The sequence below is a fragment of the Xyrauchen texanus genome, chromosome 4, assembly GCF_025860055.1.
Source record: "Xyrauchen texanus isolate HMW12.3.18 chromosome 4, RBS_HiC_50CHRs, whole genome shotgun sequence".
NCBI classification, from domain to species: Eukaryota; Metazoa; Chordata; class Actinopteri; order Cypriniformes; family Catostomidae; genus Xyrauchen; species Xyrauchen texanus.
This window is the reverse complement of record NC_068279.1, coordinates 7,389,626-7,402,652: the sequence shown is the minus strand read 5'-3', so window position 1 is coordinate 7,402,652 and position 13,027 is coordinate 7,389,626. Positions and strand designations below refer to the sequence as shown.

Below are 13,027 nucleotides of genomic sequence, written 5' to 3'. Positions count from 1 at the left end.
AGCAAGAGTCTTTGATGTAAAAAAATCTCAAAGCATTTTGAGTGTGAAATCATTTCGACATGGCTTTGGAACAGAGCAGATTTCTCAGCGGGTTGACATTATGTTGCAGGGGAGGAAATGAGCTAACATAATGATGACAACAGGAAAAACAAAACACAGACTGCAAATCTAAATATATTTCTCACAGATATGACATCATCTGTTCCACACATACACGTTCATTTGAGTCAGACAAAGACACACACAGACAAATACTTGTTTACCGTAAATCTTGTGAGTCATGAAAACCTTAAAAGCAAAGTTTTAATTTCTTAAAACAAGTTTTAAAAACAATGTTTCTCTGTCTAGACAGCTGGCTTCTTTCTTCAGCCAGCTGTCAGCTAATACCAAAGGCTGAGATATAATATAGATTCTAATCAATTCAATACAACTAAGTGCCAAAGACCAAGAGTGGACAACACATTTTTTGTAGTGTACAATAGGGCAAAAGGAACCCAATAAGGAAACTTTGCTTTTTTCTGGTCACAAATTGTGTCAAGATCGAAAACAAAAAAAAAATATGTATATGAAAACAGATGATTTTTTTTTTCTATTAAAATTCAGTAAAAAAAGAAAAAAGGTGGTGAGGGAGCTTTTTACCACACACTTGGTGTAAAAGTCTCCCTCACTTGGAGTAAAAGGCCCCTAGGGGGTTTAAAGTGATATCGTGTAGATATAGGGGCAATAATTATAGGTTATAATTTGTCAACTAATGCAAATCAGTTTTCGATTTTCATTTTATAATTTGTCAACTAATGCAAATCGAGTAAGAAAATTAGATATACTTCCTCAAAAAAAGTCAACCATTTCCTGTTAATTTCAACCCATTTGGCATTTTATTACACCTCAATTATTCTATAAACAAACTAATATCTATTATGATCAGATGAGTCAATGTGAGCCCACTTTGAACATTTATCATTACAAATCTATTCCCTCCACATAAGAAAAACAATGTGTTTTATAGGGGAGCCTTTAGCTCTATTTTTTACCCCCAAATACTATTCTTTTACATATTTGATAGCTATTGAAACAATTTTGATTTAATGTCCTTAATCAAAGCTGAACATTATAAATAAGTATTTTGTCTCAAAAGAAATGTGTTAATTTCAGGGATTTTCATTAGCTACATAAATTTGCAACATTTAAAAAAATATATAAAAAACTAGATCAAACTGCCTCAAAATCATCCTTTAGACACCACATGCAAAGATCGCAAGGAAAAGACAAACAGGTGTTTAGGAAAGTGCTGTGGTAGGTTTTGATGCTATTTAGAGTTTTAGGAGATAATAAAAAAAATCAATGGAGCCTTTGACCCCACAGACCCTTTAGCCCCATTGCACCCTATTCCAAATTCCATTAATTCAACATTTCACAATTAGCTTACATTAACATTTTGGGTTCAATACAAGTTAAGCTCAGTCGAAAGCATTTTTGGCATAATGATGATTACCACAAAACAATTGTTTCGACTTGTTCCTCTTTTTCTTTAAAAAAAGGCTTAAGGCACTTACAATGGAAGTGAATTGGGCCAATTTACACAAGAAATTAGTAAGAAATGTCATAATTTAAAAAAAGCATAAACACGATTTCTTCAGTTAAAACGTGTGTATTATGGCCATTTTAGTTTTGTATGGTTAATGTGTTACAGTACGTCATCATGCAAACAAAATCATATATTTAGAAATAACTTACACAGAAAAGGTTAGTGAGCGATTTTATCACTCTAAAATCAAGTTAACACATATTGTTTATGTCTGGTGGCAATCCTTTTGAAAAAGTTGGTATTTTAGCAATTACAGATTGGCCCCATTCATTTCCATTGTAAGTGCCTCTTCCTTTTTTTATATAGAATAAATTTTTTTGTGGTAATCAATATTATGCCATTCAAATATCTACTTGAGAAATAAATAATTAAACTAAATACTAAAAAACTACCAAAAACTAAGATTGCTCAAAAGGTTAAAGAAATGTAAGATATGAACCATTATATGGTATACATCATTTTTTAAAGTTTCTCAAACGCTAGTTTATATGTCACTTAGTTACTTTCTGGAAGATAGAGGTGCATTGAAAAAAAAGTTCACTTGAAATTGAAAATATTCTGATTTCACAAACACAACTCCATAAATTAAATAAATAAAAAACATTGATGTTGTCATTTAAACCTTTTGGATCACTTTTGCTTATAAATGTCACACCTCTAATGATTTATGTAATCAGGCCCGATTGTTCCATTTAAAAGATGCCAGAAAATTGAAAATCAAGGGATTTATATGATTATTAGTAAATTAAGCAGTCAGCCAACTTTAAAAAAATATATTCACAAACTCATGTCCCACAGAAATAGTTTGAGGCGGAGAAAAAACAGTGTTGATCTCATCAAGGCGTTACATCACAATGAGTCATTTTGCTAAACTGAGCCGCAGTCCCCTGAGCAATGAAGCACTTCATTGCATCTTTAGTGGCACATGTGGTTTGTGGCTCCGTAGTTTCTAAAACTCTTCACAGTTACATCACTGCAGCACAAGTAAATTGACTGAGAATCACCAGTCAACAGTAGATGTGTCCAATTAAGTATGGTGAGCAGGGCGGGGCCGAGCGGCGTCTGGGCAGAGTGAGGCCGGGAAGATAAGTGGTGAATGATCTCCACGGTCTCGTGTTCCAGTTCGGTGCAGCAGGAGTATTTGAGTAGAGGAGACACTGGCAGATGAGAGAGAGAGAGATGCTTGAAGCTGTCTGCATGTATCTGCGTGTCAGTGTGGTGTTGCTGAAAATCAAACCTTTTGTGCACTGCTGAAAAGCAGCCTTATTGTGACCGACTGAAAAGTGCAACAATAAATGCCTACGTGTTTTGTCAAGCTGGCCCCAGCTTCTTCCTTTCCCATCTTTAAACATTACACTGGTGCCGAAACCCGAGGAGGAAGGATGCGGCATCCAAGGAGTCGTCGCTGCTGGCTGGGGGTCACGACGCCGAGGTTAGTGTTCGATCTGGTGGCGCTGGAGCCCCGCATCAACCAGCAACCGGAAGGAATGGCTAAAGGGTCCAGTGCCATCCCCCGCCGTCGTGGACAGAAACTGGGCCGGCTTGACAAAACACGTAGTCTCCTGTCCTCAAATACTCCCGCTGGCCCTCACTGGAATGCGAGACCAGTGTGGTACACAGGTGGAGCTCATTTACCACTTATCTTCCCGGCCTCGCTCTGCCCAGACGCTGCTCAGCCCAGCCCTGCTCGCCACATATCCCCATCGCCAAACTCAGGTTGGGGAATTCTCCGGCCTGTGACATTACCACCCACTCCCCTCTCACCAATTCTAGGGAGGGAGTGTTGATGCATCGTGAAGCTCTCAGGATCCGACCCCCACATGCCTGGGAGTGGGAACAGGATGAGGGAGAGAGGAGGAAGCAGAGAGGAGAGAGGAGAGAGAGACTGACTCGCTGGCCCGGACATGCTGTCGACTGGCCCTCAATTCGCTGCCGTGATTCCGTCTGCGACACTGGCCGATGGCACTGGACCCCTCAGCCATCCCTTTCGGTTGCCGGTTGATGCATTCCTCCAGAGCCACCGGATCGAGCACACACTCGGCATCACGATCCTCAGTCAGCGGGAAGGACTCCTTGACAGCGTGTCCTTCCTCCTTCCTGGGCTTCAGCACCAATGTAACAATTATGGAAAGGAGCAAGCTGGGGCCAGCTTGAAAAAACACATAGACATTTATTGTTGCACTTTTCAGTCGCACACAATAAGGCTGCTTTTCAGCAACACCACACTGACACGCAGATACACGCAGACAGCTTCATGCATCTCTCTCTCGTCTGCCGCTGTCTCCTCTCCTCAAATACTCCCGCCGCCCCCACTGGACGCGAGACCGGTGTGGCACACAGGTGGATTTCATTCACTTCTTCCCGGCCCCGCCCTGCCCAGACGCCGCTCGGCCCCGCCCTGCTAGCCACATTAATTCACTAATTATTCAGTACCTTAATTGGCCAAAACATACAGAACTGCTACATTTTAAGTTTATATACACTGTTAACAAAGGTAAAACAAAGGTAAAGGTAAAGGTAAAACTGTAAAACAAAGGTTTTGAAAAACTCATTCTTTATTATCATTTTATTTGTATAAATTTTTTTTTCACATTTTAGAATAATAGTAAAGTCATTAAAACTATGGAATAATATAAATGGAACTATGGGAATTATGTTGTGACTGAACAAAATCCAAAATAAATCAAAACTGTGTTATATTTTAGCATCTTCAAAGTTGTCACCCTTTGCCTAGATTTTGCAGAAATTTACTCTTGACATTTTCTCAACCAGCTTCTTTAGGTATCACCCTGGGATGCTTTTTAAACAGTATTGAAGGTGTTCCCATCTATTTTGGGCACTTATTGGCTGCTTTTCTTTATTATTTGGTCCAAGTCATCGATTTCAAAATCTTTTTTTTTTTTTATTACATTTTTGTTTTAAAATGAAATAAATTAATATGGTGGTATAATAATATTTTTGTCTACAAAACTAATTTCAAACATTTAAGTTTACGCCTTCAGATCAAAAAAGATTTTTAAGATCATGAGAAACATTTTAGTCAAGGTTTTCAAAACTTTTTACCGGTTGTGTGCTTCATTTCTAGGGCTAAAAGTATGATGATATGGAAAATTTACTTTGGAGAGTTGAATTCACAAAACTGACAAAATCAAAAGAGGGTTTTGAGGTGTTAAAAACAACACGCAAAACCTCAGCAATCAAGAAATCACATTTGGCGAATTGGACTTTTGACAACTTCCCAATGTGACAACTAGCCCCGGTCTCTTTGCCTGATTTTATAAATGTCTGATATTGTACGGACACAGCTGTGTAAACTTTTAAAAGAAGCATATTGTTTTAATTAACCTCGACCTACTGTGAGGACACACAGTAGTAGAAATGTGTTTTTTTTTAGATATACATGTATATTTCTCCTTTTCTTTTGTTTAATATACATTTTAATCTGCATGAAGTATAGAGTTGGAGGGAGAATTAGGGGCTTCTGCAATTGCCATTGACTATGAACTAGGGATGCACCAATCCCACTTTTTCTCCTCCGATTTGATTAGGATATCTCAGTATCAGCCGATAACAATTCCAATACCAGTGTTGTTTTTTTCATAATCAGTTTAGAATATCACAAACTTCTAACATTATTTCATTATAAACGTATAGCCTATAAAGAAAAACTTTATTGTAATCTAGTCTGCTGGAGATTGCAGCAAATTAACAGAGATTCCAGTCTAAGCCTTCAGAAGAAATGACGCTAGTTTTCTTTTCAATGTTGTTATAATTTGTAAAAATAATAATAATAATAATAAATTATTATTATCTTTATTTACTTTTGGAATTTTAGAATACAACAGTAATATATTTCAGTCTTGCACCTTTCATTTTAAAACATGCAGGCTTTTATTTTGAAAGATGGCACACTCCAAGAAGTCCTGTAAGTGTCTGTATGTGGGCTAGTTCACAGACGTTTAATTCGCTTCTTATTCAAATTCTGGTAAAATGCTCCTCTGCTGCCATTCTAAATGCATATTATAAGTGAACCGAACTATTGAGCATCTACATCTGAGATGTTGTTCGTGAGTAGGGCTCAAATATGAAAATAGCCGCAAGCTATGAGGGCTGAAAATAGCCGCGACTGCCTTACCAGCCTACACATGCTATGTACGTGTGTCAGCAAAGTAGCACCATTCACTAACGCGCTGCCCATGCATACTATACTGTATATTTACATATCAAACACAGCCTTTTGTGATTCACACAGCTATTGCACATCTTCAAGTGGCATATGGGCTACTTTAATGGTGCTTTTCAGTCAGTTTTGGAGCTTGACAGAAACTAACACGGTATCGGACGTGGATAGGGCTCATCGGACCGATACTGGATCTGTCTAAAACTTTAGTATCAGAGCTGATACCGATCCAGGTATCGGATTGGTGCATCCCTACAAAGAAAACTGCCTGCTCCTTTGTCAACAGAGCCAGTACTGCGTCTTAGCCTCTAACACACAAACACACACACACACACACAAAAACCATCAGATGCACAGTCAGCATGAATCAATCCACTGCATGACAGGAAGTGAGGGACAGGTTGAGAGTAGTGTATTTGTGACACTGTAGCCAGATTCATGAACGCCTGCACAGAAACCCAACAGACTGTGATCCTATTAGAATACGGAGAGGCTTATGACATGACAATACCGACAGGGAGTTGGCCAAATCCACTTTGGACAACCGACCACTGACCAAAACAACATGAAGTAGCATGGGTTGAACAGAAACATGAGGCTTCTCCTCTTAATAACTTTATAATTATATTGTAATTGGCCCCGAATACTAACACATAACTAAAACAATTTGATACAGTTCAACAAAAGTAGAAGTCCAACCCAAAAACTAGGCATGACCAGTGGCACATCACCGGCAAATGCACGATGAAAGGAAGATTATCAGTGCAGTAAGATAAGACTTCAGCATAAGGAACAGGAAGTGCTTCAAAACAGACAAGCTCATGTCGCATCTCATCTTAATTCTTTCTGACTGTTGTCAGTGTGTCTGAGCTAGAGAGCTAACCTGACCAACACCCCACAGTGTGATGCTGTTTTGAATACTGGTGAAGGCTGGGAAATGGGCTATGCCCTCTAGCCCGATGAAAACATAGTGGCATAGCCCATGTTGTTCCAAACCTGTACGACTTCCTTTCTTCCATGGAGCAAAAAAGGAGATGCAAAACAGAATGTTTGCCTCAGTCTCCATTTACTTTCATTGAATCTTTTTCTATACAATATAAGTGAATGGTGACTGAGGTTAACATTTTGCTTTAGTGTTAAAAAAAGAAATTGTAGGCAATTATAGCAGAACACTAGTATTCCATTCCAAACACAGCCTATTTAGAGCAGTGATACCACTGTCTAAAATGCAGTAGCCTACAATTAGCCTCCAACATTTAACCGCATATAAATGACAACCTGCAAAATAACAGTTAAAAATGCAACTCAAGAAACAAATGGCATAATTGATGATTTCCTCATCCTAAACCAAGAGACAGCAAACGCAGTTTCATTCCACAGCCTGATGTAATAATTACACTTTCAAAGTCACCCACTGACAAAAACTGTTATAGACCACATATGGATACAACAAGTGGCTAAACAGCTTCTGTTGACTGGTTGCTAGTCTTAAAGGAATAGTTAGCCCAAAAATGAAAATTATCTCATCATTTACTCACCCTCAGGCCATCCCAGAGGTGTATGACTGCCTTTCTTCTGCAGAACACAAACAAATATTTTTTAAAGAATACCTCTGTAGGTCCATATAATGCAGGTGATTGGTGGCCTTTGTGCTTTTTGGAGCTTCATAGTAATCCAAAAGTCTCCAGTGGATTAATCCATGTCTTTAGAAGCACTGTGATAGGTGTGGGTAAGAAACAGATCAATAAAAGCTCTTTTTTTTTTTTACTATAAATTTCCACTTTCACTTCCACATTCTTTGTCTTTTGTTTTTTGGCGATTTTCATTCTTCGTGCATATCGCTACCTACTGATTGGAGCTGGTCAAAGGTGGAGATGTATAGTTAAAAAGGACTTAAATATGTATCTGTTTCTCAACTACAACTATCATATTTCTTCTGAAGACATTGAGTAACCACTGAAATCGTATGGATTACTTTTATGCTGCCTTTCTGCTTTTTAGAGCTTCAGAGTTTTGGTCACCGTTCACGTGCATTGTGAGGACCTACAGAGCTGAGATATTCTTCTAAAAATCCTTATTTGTGTTCTGCAGAATACAAAGTCATAGTGTCATGGGCATGACTGCTGTAATAACAACAAACACATGATCAGCTAAACACAGTTTAGTCATGTTAAATGTCAGATATTTTACACATGGCTTTAATATTTTTGCTTAGACATACTTTCAATAGGGCCTGTGAAAAAACAATGGTGCAATTCATCATCTAAAAATACATCCTATACACTTTTAACACTTTTTCTTAGCCAAAAAATAAAACGTGAAATTATTTTCACAACCCATTTTACTTCCATAATGTGACAGTGGGCTTGGTAATGTAAAACCAAAAAAAAGGAAGTAATTTTGGGGGAGAGGAAGTTATTATTTTAATGAAAGGAAATGTAAGCAAAAAATCATACACATAAGAATTGGGATTTTTGAGGTGGTCCGTTCCGCCCTAATGTAGCCCCTGCCTGTTAGTTTCATGTAGACTTTACAGACTAAGCAATAGTTCATCCAAAAATGAAAATTCAGTCATAATTTACGCACACTTATGTTGTTCCCTTATGTTCATTTCTTTCTTCTGGGGAATATGAAAGGAAATATTGGGCAGAACGACAGCCTTAGTCACCATTTAACTGAGGCTGTCAGTCCCTAATATTCTACCTAGCATTATGATCCACTGAAAGAAAGAAATTCACATGGGATTCAGAACAACAGGAAAACAGCCTCCCAAAACAATGTGTGGGACAAAGTGACACAATACAAGGGAGGCGAGACAACTGACCTTGACAGTCAGTGGAGGAGAGAAATGCCCAAAGGGAGAGAGGATGTGTGTTTTCCAACCTAGGAGTAGGACCAATTAAGATTAGAGAGGAGAGATACAAACTCTCTAAAAGTGACATCACTGATGATACTCCTCCTTCCTACTGTACTGTTACTCGCTACACCTCATGAATATCGCTGATATGTGTGAATGATGCTGCAAGGAAAGAATGCTTGTCATCATTTACTCAACCTCATGTTGTTACAAACCCACATGCTTTCTAAATTGAAACAAAAAAGGAGATGTTACATAATTATTCCAAGCAAAAAAAAGCAGATGGTGACTGAGGCTGTCATTCTACACTCAAAAACATATTTGAATCTATTCTTACGATTAACACATTTAATTTCATAACAAGCTTAACTTGAATAAGTTTCATTAATTTAATTTTGTTAAAGATTACACAATTCAACTGAAATCCAAAATCTTACAAATAGGCTAAATATTTTTTTGGAGTGTGACAAACAGCTTTGTTGGTCAATACAATGCAAGTGAATGGTGGCCAGAAGTTTGAAGCTCCAAAAAGCAAATAAAGGCAGCATAAAAGTAATCCATATGACTCCAGTGGTTAAATCCATGTTTTAAGAAGTGATATCAATGCAGTGGACGAGAAACAGATCAATATTAAACTCCTTTTTTACTGTAAATCTCCACTTTCACTTTCACATCTTCTTTTGTTTTTTGGTGATTCAAATTCTTTGTGTGGAGCTGGTGGAGATTTATAGTAAAAACGGACCTAAATTTTGATCCGTTTCCTACCCACACCTATCATATCACTTCTGAAGTCATGGATTTAACCAATGCAGTCATGTGGATTATGCTTAATTACATTTACATTTATGCATTTGGCAGACGCTTTTATCCAAAGCGACTTACAGTGCACTTATTACAGGGACAATCCCCCCAGAGCACCCTGGAGTTAAGTGCCTTGCTCAAGGACACATTGGTGGTGGCTGTGGGGATCGAACCAGTGACCTTCTGATTACCAGTTATGTGCTTTAGCCTACTACACCACTACCACGCTTGTGCTACATTTATGTGCTTTTTGGAGCTTCAAAGTTCCAGCCACCATTCATTTGCATTGTATTGACCTACAGAGCTGAGATTTTCTTCTAAATATCTTCATTTGTGTTCTACAGAAAAAAAAAGTCATAAACATCTGGGATGGCATGAGGGTGAATAAATGAGAGAATTTTCATTTTTGAGTGAACTATTTCTTTAAATCTGTTCCAACTCTGAATAACCCCATGACAAAGGTGACATACCTTTTTTAAACTCCTCCAACATGGAATCCAACTTGGTGTCATGAAAGACAAAGTGTACTGGATGGTTGTAGAACTTAGTGATGGTCTTCAACGTAGTGCAGTCGTCTGGGTCCACAAACGCCAGGTCTTTCACAAAGAGAATGTCCACGATATTGGTCTGTTCATTCTCATAAACAGGTATGCGGGTGTACCCGCTCTCCATGATCTCAGACATGGTGTTAAAGTCCAGGACAGCGTCACTGTTGATCATGAAGCAGTTATTAAGTGGGGTCATAATGTCCTCCACCGTCTTAGTCCTCAACTCCAGAGCTCCTTGTATCATGTTGAGTTCCTCTTTCACCAGGTCGTTGTATGGCTCAGTCACCTTCAGCATCCCCACCAGCTTCTCTCTGTTGTATACAGTGCCAATCTCCTGGCCCAGCACACAATCTAGGAGCTTACTGATGGGGTAGGACAATGGGAAGGTGACAAGCATGAAGAACTTGGTGACAAGGATGGTATTGGCACCCACTGCCAAGCCATGGCGAGAGCAGAGGGCCTGAGGAACAATCTCACCAAAGATGACAATGCCTATGGTTGATGCCACCACAGCACCCAAACCAGAGCCAATGAGATCATCCAGCAAGATGGTCAGTGTGGTGTTGACCAATACGTTTCCAAGGAGAAGCGAGCACAACAGGTAGTTCCCTTTCCTCCGAATGGGTTCGATCTTACGTGCATACTTCTTTTCTTTATCCGTGCCACAACTCTGCACGATTCGCAGTTCCATGGGGTCCAAAGCCATGAGACCCAGATTCAACCCACTAAACATACCTGACAGCACCAGAAGGCAAATGATCAAGATCACCTGGAACCAAATGGGAAGCAGTGACGACTTCTCCTCCACCACCCGTAACTTTCCATCATGTTCTCCCAGGAGGTACCACTTTCCATCTTGGCTGTGTCTGATGCACACACCATAATCCCTCTGGGACTCGCTTTTCCTAAGTGGTTTAATTTTGACCCCCAGCACCCCTGATGTGCCCTGGCTGCTGACACTCATACTAGCCCTGATGGAGATGTCTTTTGTGAAGTCAGCACAAGTCCTGTTTAAGTCAGCGCTGATGTCCTCGCCCTGCTCCATGAACTTAATCTGCGTCCAAGTGTCATTGCTGATCTGCAGCCCGTAGAACCTGAGCAGGATGTCACTCTCCTCGGTTACCTGTAGGATACCATCATCGGTGATCATGGCGGGCTTGTCGCTCCTCTCCAGGCGCATGCCGAGGATCCGGCTGTCGCTCCCCGTAGATTCCGCTCCATTCGCACAGACTCCACTATAAATTAACAGCATTAAAGTCAGCGTGAACCCTTTCCCACTCCATTCTGTCGCCATGTTTGTTTCACTCTCTGTGGAATGGGAGTTGACGTCACATACTCAGTCCCCACAGCCACGCCTCCTCATTAACATGAGACCTGTGGAACTCCAATCAGCGTGCGAATCGTCACCTAATGAGGAAGAGAGCCCTCTTTGATTCAGTTGAAAAATGAATAACGTTTGGGTTTTTAACCGTTAAGGTAGAGCGGTTTGTTTAGTCACAAGCGCTCGTTAATTTTGAAAATATGAGGGAGTGTCACTTTAAAAACGGGTACACACATGTAATAGTTTCGTGTAGTTTTATGGTAAGTAAAATAAAAATAAAATAAAAATAATAATAATAATAATATATATATATATATATATATATATATATATATATATATATATATATATATATATATATATATATATATATATTATTATTATTATTTTATTTTTAAAAAAATTTGTGGTGAAACGTGATCAATTCGTTCGTTGGCAATTTTCGTGTTTACGTTTACAATGGCCCCCTCTAATGGACAGATGTGCAACTACCACTTGATATATATATTTATATATATGTATGTGTATATATATATATATATGTGTGTGTGTGTGTGTGTGTGTGTGTGTGTGTGTGTGTGTGTGTGTGTGTGTGTGTGTGTGTGTGTGTGTGCGGCAACTACTAGTTCATAACAATTGAATGGATATGCCGTGTTATTGTGATAATTCACCAACAGATGGCGCCATCAGACAGGCTGCAAATAAACAGTAGGATACAACTGCTAAAGAAACACCTTAAGGAAAAACATTTTTTTTTTAATTTAATATTGATGGAGCAACATAATTTATTGATGTAGTGTAGATAGCGGGGCAATAGTTATAGGGCACATTTTGTCAATTTATGCAAATAATTTAATTTAATTAATTTAATTTAATTTCATTTAATTTAATTTAATTTTTAATTTGACCAATTGTCACACATTATACATACATTTCTGCATATACATGGTGAAATTATTTATTTTTCACATATCCCAGCTAAGCTGGGGTCAGCCATGATACGGCGCCCCTGGAGCAGATAGGTTCAAGGGCCTTGCTCAAGGGCCCAACAGTGCCCAAAAGCCCAAATACTTTTAAGACAGTAAGATGTTTTTATTTTTTAAGTAACAAATTAAGATAATGCTTATTCAGAATAACCTCTTCAGAAAAAGTGTGCATGATTTATTGTTCATTTCAATCACATTTGGCATTTCATTACATCTCAAGTATTCTATAAACAAACTAATCTCTATAATGATCAGATGAGTCAATGTGAGCCCACTTTGAACATTCTTCATTACAAATGCATTCCCTCCACTTAATGAAAACAATGTGTTTAAAAGGGGAGTTTAGCCCAAGCAAAAGGGGGGCTTTTTACCCTAAATACTATTCTTTCACTTATTTGATAGTTATTGAAAAATGTTTTGATTTGAAAATAACAAGTATTTTGTCTCAAAAGAAATGTTAATTTCATTAGCTACATACATTTGCAACATTTAAAAAATATTAAATGTTAGCTGAAATAACCTCAAAATCAACCTTTATAAACACAATGATCTCATGGAACAGGAACATTTTGCAGTGCATACTGTAGTACCAAACAGGTGTTTAGGCAAGTCCTGTGGTAGTTTGTGTTGCTGTTGGTGCTGCATGGATTTTGAAGCACAGATTAAGATTGTAATATATATATATATATATATATATATATATATATATATATATATATATATATATATATATATATATTAGTACTCTT

The 13,027-nt window shown here is 38.3% G+C and overlaps 1 protein-coding gene across 1 annotated transcript in view; it reads right to left on the bottom strand.

Annotated features, from left to right (window-relative positions):
- The window catches only part of LOC127634871 (metal transporter CNNM4-like), a 57,670-nt gene extending 46,400 nt beyond the window's left edge, over positions 1–11,270 (bottom strand). Inside the window, exon 1 of the mRNA XM_052114600.1 lies at positions 9,894–11,270. Within this exon, the coding sequence (XP_051970560.1) occupies positions 9,894–11,265 (1,372 nt within the window). The 5' untranslated portion in view covers positions 11,266–11,270. The remainder of the gene's footprint in view (positions 1–9,893) is intronic.
- Positions 11,271–13,027: the final 1,757 nt, after the last annotated feature.